At 41.8% G+C, this 15228-nt stretch overlaps 1 protein-coding gene across 1 annotated transcript in view; it reads right to left on the reverse strand.

Moving 5' to 3' along the window:
- Positions 1–15228, reverse strand: part of cog2 (component of oligomeric golgi complex 2) — a 37052-nt gene that overhangs the window by 18008 nt on the left and 3816 nt on the right. The window contains exons 2-8 of the mRNA XM_060926343.1: positions 10626–10787; positions 8005–8070; positions 7796–7876; positions 7576–7679; positions 5653–5761; positions 3472–3651; positions 3155–3279 (exon numbers count right to left, since the gene is read on the reverse strand). Coding sequence (XP_060782326.1) covers positions 3155–3279; positions 3472–3651; positions 5653–5761; positions 7576–7679; positions 7796–7876; positions 8005–8070; positions 10626–10787 — 827 coding nt within the window. The remainder of the gene's footprint in view (positions 1–3154; positions 3280–3471; positions 3652–5652; positions 5762–7575; positions 7680–7795; positions 7877–8004; positions 8071–10625; positions 10788–15228) is intronic.

A 15228-nucleotide genomic window follows, 5' to 3' on the forward strand; every position in this document is an offset into this window, starting at 1 on the left:
AATTCAAATATCTTTAAGAAGAATCACTCACTCTCCAGCCATGTTTGTTAACCCGGCTTCATGTTTACTCAACATGATCTCTGCAGGCATAAAGTTTAATCTACAAGCTTAGGCTTAGGGTAGAAATGATAAACATTTCAACAATGTTTTGGCGAAATATATTTATGCCTGATTAAATCACAGGTATATATTTTAGGCAGAAAATCCAATTTTGATTTATAAAAAAAAAAGATGTGTCATTTTTCACTGTTCCCCAGAAGTCAGTTACAGATACACATGATGGGTTTTTTCCCCCTCCCAGACTTTCCACAAATATTTGTTTGGGTGTTACCAGAGCTTTTGCTAAACAGCACTCTTTCAAAAAAGGCTTTGAAGCAAGGCTTTGGAGGTTTGTTCAACTGGTGCTACACAGTCCATGGCCAAGTGAAAAAAGGCAGGGGCGCCTGCAGGGTTGAACTGTAAGGTACGCACTAGCGGTGTAATCCCCCCCCCCCCCAAAAAAAAAACGCTTGCGTGCTGCAGTTTCTATGAAGAGTCGAAGGAGCCACCCACCCTCTGTCTGGTTTGAAGCGGTTCTGTAGGACATTGAGCTTTACAGAGTCCGGTGCACATTTTAAGGCATCTGGTTGAAGTTTCCCTATGTGTGATAAATCTGATGTCAGTGATAGCGGGCTGACTCGTGGCTCATTAGTAAAGCTATCTGATGGCTCATTTGTCAGCAAGGTGGAGCAACCATCTACTTCTGATCGTAAGGGACATGGGGAGATGTAGGTGTTCTTATATGAAATTCACTGGATGTATGGCTAGTTTCAAACTCAGAGGTAGATGAAGGCAATTCCCTCAAAGGAACTGAGCTAGCATCCAGCTGCAGCGTACTGCTGCTAGGTTGCGGAGGAGTGGAAGCTGCCAGTGCCGTGTTACTAGCTGATACTGGAGAGGACTGGCAAGCAGATGACACCCCTGGATCACTGCTTTTGGACTTTTTCGTAAAAGTCTGAAACAAGCTCGTTTGTTTCAGGGTTCGTTTACTCATTTTTGACTCGCTTCCAGGGCCGGAGTGGGCCCTGTTTTCAGTCCGGGAGTTTAATTCACATTCAGGCCACTTTGAAATGGAGGAGGAATTTGAGTACATTAAAAAAGATAAAACAAATAACTGTTCTTTCACAATGCTTTTTATTTGGTTTAAATTCAGGTAGTGACAATGTATGTTGTTCGTCGTTCTCTGCATTACTTTAGGGTTAATAAAACTTCCATTACGCGGTAGTTTAATGACCACAAACGTAATGCAGAGACCGACGAACGATTTCATCTAGTATGAGACGGGGCTCCACTTAAAATTGGATGGTGTGTGGCCGCGTGTCTAATCCGCATATACATTTATCTGTGTCACCAACATGTCCCAAAGTTCCTTAGTGAAAATATTTGAAAACACATCCAAAGTACATGCATCTTCAGAAATCGGCATCTTCGGCCCGGGTGTGGGAATGAACTTTTACGTTGGGGGCGAAATCCAGCTGACTGCCACTCCAAATAGCAAAGCAGCGAGTATGGCTGATTGTTTCGCGTTATTTAAGACGAATTACACAACACATTTTTAGTCACATAGTCTTAAAATAACGAAAGCACCCATCTCGCGTGCATTTGAACCAATGCTTGTGCATTACATGCCGCATACGCCTCAAAACTAATGGCAAATCAACAATGCTGGGTACTCAGCAACCGGCAGATAAAGCGTGAGGGCGCATTAGGCAACTCAAAAATGGTTAAATGAAATGTAGGCTAAAGCAAGTGTTCGATTCTGCTTAGAATATTGGCATACGCATACACCTCTTCTAAGTTATATATTTAACAACAATTATTTAACATCAAATATGACTTCTAGGCCTATGTGTTCATAACCACAATGTGCGCACGCCTGTGGAAATGCACGGTGTGACAGCGAGATGAAATAGGCTGGATGAGGAAATAACGCGCAACAGCACATTTGGGACCTGTTCATCTAAAATTGTTAATAACTGGGATGTAAAGCAATGTCCGGTTCTTCTTAGAATTAAGACATACACCACATCTATACCGTGTAAATTGTGAGATTTCACATGACATCAAAAAGCTGAATTGACATCGCAAACTATCGACACATTATAGGCCTAGCATAGACTGATAAAATCGACAAACAGGGTTATCATACTCCATATCTTTCGTAACCTACCAGCTGGTCTTGAGAACATATCTGTCAATTTGGCACATTTTGCTGCCACGTCCTTCCTTTTTTTAAGCTTCGCCCTTTCGGTTCCACCTGGCCTCTTTCTGCCCTCCATCACTGACGCGCGCTGTTTCGCGCCAATGTTGTTTAAGTTCCCCGCAATACAGAGGAGGAGTCTTGGACCAAACCAACTGCAATAGAGGGGAGGGGAGAATTTCCTTATTTGGTAGCGCCTATTTAATCTGCTGCGATGCTGTCGGCGTCTGGGCTGCCATGTGAAAATGCAGAGTGCAGTTGAATTGATGATTAATGCAAGAATAAGATCAGTGACCAAAATTAGTGAAAATTATTTTCCCCATGCTCCAAGCAGGCCACCATTGATGGTTTGGGCCGGGGATGGTCCCGGCTAAATATAGGGCCACATTGCTCGCTTCTCAATATATTCTCGCACAAGCTCTGACTACTGACGATTGTCTGTCTCTGTTTCTCAAAACTGGAGAGAATCTCAGTGGTGCAAGAAAAATATATCTGCATTGACCAATGAGCTTTCTTGGTCACGCACACCCCGCCCACTCCTGAAGCACACAAATGCGCCGGCACACACACACGTGTCTCTCTCTCTCTCTCTCTCTCTCTTTCTCAAATTATGTTGCATTGCCAAAGCATTCAGGTAACAATTATAATTAAAAAAAAATCTCTCTCTCCCCAAGGTACGCCTAGTGCGTACGGCCGTACGCCTGGCGGCGCCACTGAAAAAAGGTAATTCAATAACTCTGACAATGGCAAAAAAAAAAGCAAAATTGAAACACAAGAGTCTGACCGCTGCACTGACAGGATTTTGCTGAGTCACCATGCAATGATGTGCTCTTTTTCTAAAGTAACTCCGGGACTTAAGAAGCTGCCAAAAATAGAATGAGCATGTCCAATATTATGTGATGAACTACATCGTACCTAGAAACAGTCCCTCCTGTGACCTCCCGGAGCAGGCGGCAATGATGAGGCACAAACTCCAGAACCTTTGCGTACATCATCTGAAGGCCGTTAGGGCTGGACTTCACAAACTGTTCAGTTATGACCTGTGACGTAAACAGATTATTCAACCTGTAAACTCCCATCAGGTGTGTAGCTAGTTGGTACACAAAAAGAACTACAAGAGGCGCATGCATTTAAATGTGGATCGATACCTTACATTTGGTCTAGTGTAATACAATACTATGCATTTGGATGTAATGTACGAGTACAGACTAAGCTAAATAAATTAAATATACCTCTTCCATGTATGGCTTGACTAAGACTTGCCCCACCAGTGCCTCGGCGTCTTTGGTCTTGTCGATAGTGGCGTAAGTGCGCAGGCAGTGACGCACCATGGCCACGTTTGAGGTTTGCAAGCCCTGAATTAGCAGACCCTCGAGAGACTGCTGCAACATGGCAGTGATGCCAGCGATCCTCTGAAACACATAACACAATCACACAGCTCACGGTCAGTTTCATTTTGCTTTCTACAATATTACTTTTAAATTATGGCTGTCGAAGTCAATGCGATAACGCGTTAACGCAAATTCTTTTTAACGCCACAAATATTTTTGACGCGTGATTAATGCGTGCATGTTCTGTGTCCCCTCCCCCACGGTTTGGGAAATCAGGACATGACGTAGCATGATCCGAGGGATGTAGTGAGTAGCTGGTCGGTGCAAGTCGTGATAAAGTGCACTTATCTACAGAATCAATTTATATTGTTTTATTCCGACTGTTTACATAAAATGTGTATATGTTTTTGATGGTCCAGACAGGAGAAAAGACGACGTGTTAAGGTCCAGGTGTGTGTGTGCGCGCACATGCACGCAGGCTGCACACTGGAGTGAGAGAGCTTGTTTTATTCTGAGAAATGTGAGAGTTGTGTAAAAGTGCTTAGAAATGCCGTTTTGCTCATGAAACGTTCTGTATATTTACCAGTGAGTTACTGCATTTTACTGGAAAACATCTTTATGAACTGTGTGGCTTAACAAATGTATTTATTTGGGTTTTAAATTTTTATTTTCTTTATTTAAAGATAACCCCTACTGTTGTCCAGAGTCCACATCAAGTTTGTTTTATTGCATAATTTGAGGCTGGAAGTTAAGTACAGAACTGGAGAAAAATACTATATTGTTTTGTTCACAGTGAATTATGCTAAACCCTTACAATTATAAAAGTTAACACTGCTTTATTTTTTAAATGCAGCGGGGGAATAAAATCCCTACAAAAATTATTTTTGCTGTGTCCAGCCTTATCCTTCCTGACCTGGCCACAAACATTTGCATAAAGCAAGCATATTTATCCACTCCCACTCCACAAAAACTTTGAAACACATCCCTTTAAGGTATATTTAGAACAGATTTTTTAAAAAATAATTTAAAAAGCGGGCGGCATGGTGGTGTAGTGGTTAGCGCTGTCGCCTTACAGCAAGAAGGTCCGGGTTCGAGCCCCGCGGCCGGCGAGGGCCTTTCTGTGTGGAGTTTGCATGTTCTCCCCGTGTCCGCGTGGGTTTCCTCCGGGTGCTCCGGTTTCCCCCACAGTCCAAAGACATGCAGGTTAGGTTAACTGGTGACTAAATTAACCGTAGGTGTGAATGTGAATGGTTGTCTGTGTCTATGTGTCAGCCCTGTGATGACCTGGCGACTTGTCCAGGGTGTACCCCGCCTCTCACCCGTAGTCAGCTGGGATAGGCTCCAGCTTGCCTGCGACCCTGTAGAACAGGATAAAGCGGCTACAGATAATGAGATGAGATGAAATTTAAAAAGCGCGATTAGTCGTGAGTTAACTATGGACAATAATGCGATTAAATATTTTAATCGACTGACAGCCCTACCTTTAATTCATCGAAACACTTTCATTCATCCTCCCCATTTTCCTCTTGATTGCTACTACCAGGTCTTGCACTGCATCCGTTTCTACTTGCTTGAAGTAACGGAGTGCGGCATAAAAAAAAAACAAAAACTGATATTGTAATGAATTCTGTTACAACGTGCTGTCATTAACGTAAAAGGATGTGCCATCTACCCTCTTCCGCATACATGAGCTCACAGACGCCCAGGATTTGCCAGGGTCATCGTGATTGACCTGAGAGAGTGCACGTATGCAAACCCTCCCACACCCAGAGAGTACGCGCAATCTCGCTGCTGGCTACAGGTGACTGTGGTATTGTTGTGATGATAATTTTCGATCTCCCAACAACAAGGAGAGACTTGTCACTCCTTGATACCTTTTTTTTTTTTTTTAAGTGATTATTAAATAGTAGGCCTAACTGGCAAATTGCTGAGGTATAAAAGGAATAAACCATGATGGGATGTCCTGTTATTGGAAAATAAATTTCAGTGTGGTAATGGAAGAAGTATTTTACCTCTTCACCACTAACTTTTTCAAAAATGCTGACACTGGACACTCGAAAAGCATGTGAAAGCTGAGCTCACCGGGCGCACTTTATCCAGCAGGGGCATTCCTTTACTCTGAACAGCATGGAACTGCAGCTGGTTAAACTCTGTGGCGATCCGCTCGAGAATCTGACCCGCTACCAGAGGACTGCATATAAAACCAATCAAAGAAAGACTGGTGTTTTAGAACAAGAAAGGATTTACCTTACATTTTGTTTTTCATGCACAGCAAAACACAAGTAGATAAGGATATAGTTTATAGCTACAGTTGTGGTCAAAAGTTTACATACAGTGACATTCATGTCATCTTGGATATGAACATCATGGCAATATTTGGGCTTTCAGTAATTTCCTTGAACTATTGTTTTTCTGTGGCAGACTGTACAGCATACATCTTTAATTTAAAAAAAAAAAAAAAAAAAAAAAACTTAGAATTTGGTGCACAAGTTTTAATTTTCATTGGATTTTTTGAAATAAATTCAGGGTCAAAATTATACATACAGCACACCTAATATTTGGGTAAAATGTCTTCACAAGATTCACCTTGACCATTTTTGGTTACCATGAACAAGCTTCTGGCAGAATTCTGTTTGGATATTTCATGATTCTTCATGGTAAAATTGGTAGAGTTCAATTAAATTTGTTTTTTTTTTTGGCATGGACTCGACTTATAAGCACGGTCCATATATTTTCAATAGGGTTGAAGTCAGGACTTGTTTTAAGCTTAATGTTAGCCTGCTTTATCCTCCGCAACCAGCTCTGATGCGTGTTTGGGTTCATTGTCCTGTTGTAACTCCCAAGTCGTGTTCAAGTTTCTGCTGAAGAATTCTGAGGTAGTCCTCCCTCTTCATTATTCCATCCACTTTGTGCAATGAATCAGTTCCACTGGCAGCAAAACAGCCCCAGAGCATGATGATCCTACCACCACCACCAGCTGGTACAGTGTCCCTCTGTACATGGTGGTCATTGTGGCCAAACAACTCAATCTTTGTCTCATCTGACCATACAGCTATCCTCCAGAAGACTTTTTCTTTGTCCGTGTGGTCAGCTTCAAACTTTAGTTAAGCTTGAAGGTGCCAATTTTGGAGCAGGGGGTTATTTCTTGGATAGCAGCCTCTTAGTTCATGGTGATCTGAACTGTAGACAGTGATCCATCAGCTTCCAGTTCATGACAGGGCTGTGCCATGGTGGTTCCCAGGTTGTTCCTGACCATCCAAACCAATTTCCTTTCAGCTGAGGGTGACAGTTTGGGTTTTCTTGAAGCAAAGTGGCTTGGCAAAGTGACTACACCTCACAATAACCTGGATATAATTGTTTGAACTGATCTTGGAATTTGCAGTTGTTTAGAAATGGCTCCAAGAGACATTCCGGAGTTGTGTATATCTGTGATCCTCTTTCTCAGATCTGCACTGCAGATCCTTGGACTTCCCCATTTTACTGTGTGTTGGTCAATCCAATGAGTGCTGTAAACAAACCCTTTTTATGAAGGCACAGAGAAGCTACCAGCTGTAGTCAATTATGATCACTAACAGGAAGTTAAGAGACCTTGGCAAGATAAGAGACATTTTGGAAGTTTCAGCACCTTTGAATTAATAATCTAAGTGAGTGTATGTAAATTTGACCCTGTATGTATAATTTTGACCGTGTTGATTTCAGAAAACCCAAAGAAAATTAACTCGTGCACCAAATTCTAGGTTTTTTTAATTAAAAGATGTATGCTGTACATTCTGCCACAGAAAAAGAACAGTTCAAAGAAATTACTGAAAGCCCAAATATTGCCATGACATTCATATCCAAGCTGACATTCACGTCACTGTATGTAAACTTCTGACCACAACTGTATCTACATTCAGTCAGTCAATGCCATACTGCACATGGCTTCACAGAGGCTACCATTATTATATTAACCTCTTATTTTTAAAATTTATATTAAGGACACCTGGCATAAACAGTCATATTTACCTGCTTGTTTCGAGAGAAGTGGTGTCCTGGGCATTCTGGGCGTGCAAGATTTTCTCAATCTTCTCCACCGATCGAACCACTTGCATAAGTCTTAATACACAAACCTAATGAGAAGTCCAGGAAATGAGGCACATTATACAAATACCATCAAGTTGAGCTTGCCAACTGATAAATGTTTATTTTAATCAAATGATTAGCAAATTATAAATCAAAACTACACCTTCTTCTTTTGAATGTCCTCTTGCTTGGTCAACTGCGTGTCTATGGCTTGGATAACTTCATTAACAGATGACCTCAGACTCTGTGCAAGGCAGAAAAATGCATCACCACCTTTAAGACTTACACAACAAATAAAATACAACATTCGTACTGCAGAAGAAAGCAGGTAAGCACAGAATTCTGCAAAACCATGATGCTGAAACAGTTTACCAGCACTTCTTCTCGCAGCTGGCCGAGAGGGACAGAGAGTTGATTGAGAGCTTTATCCATTCCCACCTAAATGCACCACGGAGAAAGGAAACCGAAGAACAGGCAGTAACTCAACACACAATACAGATTAAATACACACTGACATTCACCTACAGAAAACCAAACGATGGCACCTTTTTCAGATCCCACACACGCACACACACACACACACACATCGTAAGTGTGATTTGTCATTATAATACTATTGCTGGGTTTCACGTGATGTCACAGCCGCCTCATTAGTTATTCAAAACTTTAGCTGGTGGTCTACCAAAGCTCAGTTGACAAAGCGTTTGTATGGAGAAGGTGCGTTGCTTGCATGAAAAATGCCTTACGCTTGCGTTGTTTTAGGTTGTTCGAATCGATCAAACTGTGAAACTGATAAGTTTCTTCAGGGTTCCACGTGAACTAATAAAACAGGGTGAACGAACACAGGATTTCACAAAAAGACGTCGAGAAAGGTGGCTTTTGAACCGCTCAGTGAAATCAAAGGGAACCGAGTCAAAGCGTGCTCGAGTTTGCAGTGATCACTTGGTGAAAGGTTTTGTATTTCCCTCTCAGCGATGTCCTTAGTGTTTTCCAAGTACTTTTCTTGCTATGGGTCGTTATTTTACGGTACTTTTTTTCATCACGAAGCACTAAAGTCCCCAGCTGTTTCTTTGTTTACTCCTCACAAAGTCCATATGCATGAAGGTCGCGACAAATTTCTTACCCAGCCGTACAGTTACAATGCGCCGTGATCACTTCTTCTCCGTCTTGTTTAACTAAGATCCAGGTTTTTAAAGGGGTTTCTGATGATCTTTGCGAATGATTTACCTGAGAGATAAGAGCCAACACAAGTGAGAATCAAGCGAACTGTTTGTTTACACTTCAGCTTGCAGCACTTCGTTGTAAAGACGCGAATGAAAAGCTTTTAAAAAAAAAAATAAACAACATACGTACACGGGCAAAAACAATACAGGATTCATTCGGCAGTGACTTGATACCGAGGTCCTTTACCCAGCCACGTACAAAAAAAAGTTGTAAGCCTCCATACTCTTCCATGCTTTCATCTGTTTTGCGGTGTAGAAGGACGTCTGCAACACCAGATAGTTCGAGATGTCGGGGAACTCGACTGAAGGGTAGTTTTCGATATCGTATGATAAATCCTTCTTTCCCAGACTGTAGGGGTCGATTCCATTGCACATAGCAATCTTCTGAATATATCTAAAGCCAGCAGTGGCTTCTAGATTGCGAGCGTACTCTGACAAGTTATCGCTAGTTGTTTGCACTACGGCAGCTGTTTAGACCACCAGCTATTTCACTTCCGGTAAAACCACTAAAAAGTCATGTGACTGAAACCCAGCAATTGCTGAATAACAAAATTAGCATACAAAAATGCTGTGCTTATTACACTAAGGTCTCACATAGCCAGGATCACTGCACAGTAGACTCCGGGAGACGATTTTGAGCCTTCCAGGGGTCAAGTGGCACAGGTTTTGGGCCCTTCTGTTGGAATAAGTGAGAGCCGGGGAGCTACCTTGACAACCGAAAGGGCGTGGCTTCCATTCCCGTAAAGTTTCATCATGTTGAAAATTGGCATGGGTCAAACACTGGATGAATCCACCTGTCGCGACTGTGGAGGCATCTGTGAGCCATATGTGAGGCTTAATTGGGCTACCAGGGCTTACCATAGCATTCCGTCACAACCATTGAGCTCAAAATGCTCACGGAACAACATTCTGCAGGAAGTGAAAAGTTTGCCAAGGGGGCATGGCTTATTTTGTCTTGTCATGGCTATGCCGTACTGCAGCCGTGAAAACCGTACACATTGTTGCAAGGCCATACGTTGCTGTACGTCGCTTCCATCATTGGTTTACCGGGGTCTTCCATCATGGCTTCATTTGCATGTTTACTCTGCCCAAATTTATACAAAAGATCCCCTCCAAAATCTGCCAGAGTGGCCATGGTAGCCCCAGCCACGGTTCTGATGGATTAACCGGCTATGTGTGACCTGAGCTTTAATACTAGTGTCTAATATCAAGAGTGAATATTCAGAGAGATGTAGTTAAAATTTAGCTCCATAGATGATATTGCCAATAAGATCGTTTCTTTCCTGGAGGGCTGGCAAGTCTAAAGAGGCATGGTACTAAGAGAAAATACATTTTCCTATTTGTTTCATAGTAGTTACTGGTGGCGTCTGTGGTAAAAGGCAATAGGTGTACGTTTTGTTTTTTTTAGTCATTTGCCAGCTCTCCCCTATCAGCTACCAGCCTGGGAGGGTAAGGGCCATCACGTGTTTCTTCCGAGACCCGTGAAGCTAGTCTCCACATCATATCAAACTGCTGCTCAAGCTGCATCACGGGGCAGTAGAACACACCCAGAGGAAATTACTATCTGCCCTCTTCCACCTACAGGAGCCTCAGATGGCTGTTGTATCATCAGGATTCAAATTCAATCTCCTAATGATAAATACGTACACTTTTTTTTTTTTGTGTGTGTGTGTGTGTGTGTGTGTGTGCGTGCGTGCGTACACTGCAATAGTTTTAAACTACCTTGCTGGCATTAAAATTCCGACAGAAAAGCCAGAGGAATAAACTTACAAGGTTTGTGGACAAGTTGACAAAATCAGCATAATCTTTATTGATGAGCTCAACCATGGCGGTTTTCAGGAGCCTGTAATAGTGTTCCAGGTCCTGGCGCATCTCCTCCAGCTGGACACGCTTTCTGCAGTCCGCCACAAATTTATCCACGTCAAAGTCATCCTGAAAATTCATAGAGATGCATCAAGACACAATGAAACTCATCTCACACACTTGGGTTGTTGTTTTAGATGTAAAATTCTTCTGCACAGTAACATTAAATGCACTGAAACAATTGTGTGAAGTTAACTGGACGGTACATAACCAGAATCTCATACACACCTAAAATTACAGGAGCACTTCATGACAAATTTTGAAAATTTACTTGCTTAAGACAAGACAACAAAACGGGTACACAAATGTCATTTGTGTGGAGACTTTGGGGTAAATTGCCTCTATAACATGTCTACTCTTAAAGTGCTGATGACACGTTTTTGACATCTTTGGCGATGTTTTATAACATAAAAAGTAATTCCCGATGATCCATATATTAATTCACGAAGGCGCCTATTTTACAAGTTATGATAAAAAACGTGGCTATTTGGGCAAATTTGACGGGGCTGCAGCACCCAGGAGACGAAAGAGGAGGAGGAGCTATATGACACCAGCGAAAGAACCTTCCTCCTAACTTACCAGTTTGTTGTTGATGCGACAGGTGTTCAGTTTATCATTATTAGGATGCAGTGCAAAGCACAGCAACTATTGTTCTTCTACGTGTTTCTTCTTCTTCCTCCTACGCAAATTTCGATTTCGAATAATTCAATAACCGTACGTCGCACACAGACAAACAATATATCAAAACGTGCGGCTCGATGGGACTCGCTATGCTATTACTTTTCTCTACAGAATACGATTTTTTCGCGCCCCAAAAAACCCCATTCATTTCTATGGAATTAACTGAAAAAAAGCACTTTTTCAAACATCCGCTGCTCTGGCATGCTTTCACCTAGAGACGTGATTCAAACTCTAAAACGTAGGAAAACTTCTCCTCTGTGGATCTGGCATTCAACTTTTCTGCTAGGTTCTACACTTTCGGATCAGTCCCGGCTCAAACGCCATGTGGGTTCCGGGAGAAAATCTGGCTTTTGAATGGGTGTCTATTGCGTTACACACCAGTGAAGCTCGTTAAGTCAGAGTGGAGACAGCTTGGAAAAAAAGGTCAAACTTTCTCGCTTAAACTGTGTTTTCAGCCACAAATTTCACTCTACAGACATGATTTTCTCAAAAGTAGTAGGAAAACTTGTCCTGATTCACACAATGTGTCTACCTAAACGATAGGATTTACAGTTTTTGAATGAGAAGCCTCAAACTGAGAAGAGGGCAGCCGAATGGCCTCATTGACACCCATTATAAATGTGACAGAAAAGTCAGTCATTTTTAAATCGCTCTAGTGTCCTTATTTTTAACACTACAGACAAAAAAATACATCATTTTATTCAGGAGACCCTTCTAGCGCTCACTGTGAAAGAATTTTGTGAATAGCTGCTTTCGTGGTCGAGTTATTTGTCGTTGTTCGAGGCCTGGTCCTGAGCAAAAAAACAGCAGAAAACTCAATACCTTGTGTGTCTTAGCTCTCCTGAGGCCCGTCGCCATGCCGACTGGGGCCAATGACAGGGCAGGTGGGGGGGGTTTGCTGTCTCAAGCACACACATAAATCATGCTCAAAATTTCAAACTTAAACTGTGTTTTCAGCCACAAATTTCACACTACAGACATAATTTTCTCAAAAGTAATAGTCACACTTGTCCCAAAAACCCCCCATTCATTTCTATGGAATTAATTGAAAAAAAAGCACTTTTTCAAACATCCGCTGCTCTGGCATGCTTTCACCTAGAGACGTGATTCAAACTCTAAAACGTAGGAAAACTTCTCCTCTGTGGATCTGGCATTCAACTTTTCTGCTAGGTTCTACACTTTTGGATCAGTCCCGGCTCAAACGCCATGTGGGTTCCGGGAGAAAATCCAGCTTTTGAATGGGTGTCTATTGTGTTACACAAGTGTTGAATGGGTGTCTATAGCGCTCCTGCTCAGGCCCGTCGCCATGCCGACTGGGGCCAGTGAGGTAGCAGAGAGGGGGGAGGGGGCTGCTGTCTCAAGCACACACATAAATCATGGCATTGTAGCTTCATAGCAGGTCACACATTCACGGCCAGCAAACATGCGTGACCGAATTGCTTCGCGCACTGCATCCTCTCACAATTTCCCCCAGGGAATTGTCCGGTCTAGTTAGTATTTTTTTATATTTATTTATTTATTTATTTATTTATTTATTATGCCTTCACGTTGTGTTGCTGGCTTTTGCTCCAAAACCCACAAGGATGGGGTAAGTTTATTCAAGTTTCCCAGAGATCCCGAGCTGCATGCGAAATGGGTGAAGCAAGTCAGGCGCACTCGTGACAAGTGGGAGCCCTCACCAACATCCGTCCTGTGCTCTGAACACTTCGATTTGGATTGTTTTGACACCCTTCCCAGCTTAAAGGAATCTCTTGGGTGTTCAGTTCAGCACAAACGTGTGTTACTACCATCAGCAGTGCCTACACAGTGTTGCCAGATTGGGAGGTTTCCCGCCCAGTTGAGCGGTTTGAAGTGCATTTTGGTGGGTTTTGAACACATTTTGGGCTGGAAAACGTCAGCAGTATCTGCCAGATACTGCTGACGTTTTCCAGCCCAAAATGTGTTCAAAACCCACCAAAATGCACTTCAAACCGCTCAACTGGGCGGGATTCCTCCCAATCTGGCAACACTGCCAGTATTCCGGAGGGGGTCTACTAGTAGCTATGCCGGATCTAAAGACAGTCCTCCTGTCAGAACATGTGTTGTGAAACGACATAAGATAAAAGGTACGTAGAGCTATAGATTCTACATGATAATCATAAATGTAATCATAAAGTCGGCGTGATATCAGTCACGTATTTGCTTGTGAAAGCTTGCGGCTTTCATGTAACTGCCGCCTAGCAACGAGAGGAAAAGGGTAAAGAGGGTAGGCTGTCATAGATTCTATTGGGAAGAGATCAACACAATTCTAGACTCCCAGAAGAGGAAGAGCTAGCACTAGAGAGTTCACCGGCGTTTTCATGCGCCATTTCCATTGAGTAGAACCAGAGTAGAACAGCCAGTGAACAGCAGCGTGTTCTCCCGCTGACGTCACAACATGGCCGCGAGCCACGGATCCAGTTTTCTTGAGCTGTGCAATTAAAAGTTGGATATTTGCGTAACAACAGCTTCTTTTCATGTAATTATAACAGAAATCTAACATGTTTGCCATGTCGTATAGTTTATTTAAGAAATTGCATAGAGTCATGTTCGTGTCATCAGCACTTTAAGCTGTACTAATAAAATAAATGCAGCGATATGTTCGTTTCACTCTTTTTGTCTACTTGCCACCATCGCATAATCTGAAAGTTATCAACTTTGCATAAGACTTTAAGCTCCGCCCACTCGGCAGAATCATAGCACGTCATAAATCCCTGAGAAGACGGCTCCTGCTCTAAATATCAAGTTTTATTCTATCAACATTCATTGGATATGAGCAATGGCGCGCTCTGATTGGCTACTCTACCGTGAGTAGAGAAAAACAAAATGGCGGAGCACATCATGTCAGATATATCACTTTATCATCAAGTATTTAAAAGAAACAGAAATAGCTAAATAAAAGAAAATAGTCTTCTCCCCCCCAATATCTCCTACTCCGCACTCCAGCCCAGTCAGTGGCAGTAACACACCTTTAAGTTGGTTTGCCAACAGCCAAAAAACAGAAGAAAAAAAAGTGGTGGAGCGCATCACTGAACCAACCGAAGACAAAATAAAAACTCTACTTGAAAACAAAACCCCCAAAATTAAAAAAGCAACAAAATATTAAATAAAACTTTTTTATTTTCCAAAAATGATCACTTTTCACAAACTGCTACTGTCATTTTGCCGGTTTGTTCACATTCTAAGCGGAAATGATTTTGTCGGATGTTCAGTATAAAGTTATCAAATTTGCAAAATAAATAAAGGCTCCATTTCTCAAAATCCAGTGAATGTGGATAGAATAAACAGTTATTCCACTCAATCATCGTATATAGCTTATAGCCGATTCAGCAAGCAAGCAATTTCATGGAATAACTGTTAAATGTATCATTATCTTATCAGTCATTTTCCTTTATAAACCACCCTTACTACTATAGAAATATTTAAACACATTTTTCTCAAAATAATTTTTTCCATCCATGTCCGGCACCAAGCTATTCAAAAGCTATTGTAGAGGAATTTCTCAAAATGTTGGCAATTGTTGCATTTATGATAGATTTTACACTGACAAATGCCACAAAATCTATTTTTTGGGAACAGTGTATGTTATTTTCTTAATAAAATGTGACATGAATGATGACATTCCAGCAAAATGTTCTGTAAAATCTCTCTCTATAGAGAACACTTACAGTGAATAAACATTTTGAACCCAACACGACTTCATCCAAGGTTTTTATGAAGTATGGAAGGAAATATACACAAATGAAACTTCATTTGCTTAAAGCATATATGCAGAGCCATGGCCTCACTTGTGTTTATAAATGCCTTGAGA

This window comes from Neoarius graeffei, chromosome 7 (assembly GCF_027579695.1).
Source record: "Neoarius graeffei isolate fNeoGra1 chromosome 7, fNeoGra1.pri, whole genome shotgun sequence".
Taxonomy (NCBI): domain Eukaryota; kingdom Metazoa; phylum Chordata; class Actinopteri; order Siluriformes; family Ariidae; genus Neoarius; species Neoarius graeffei.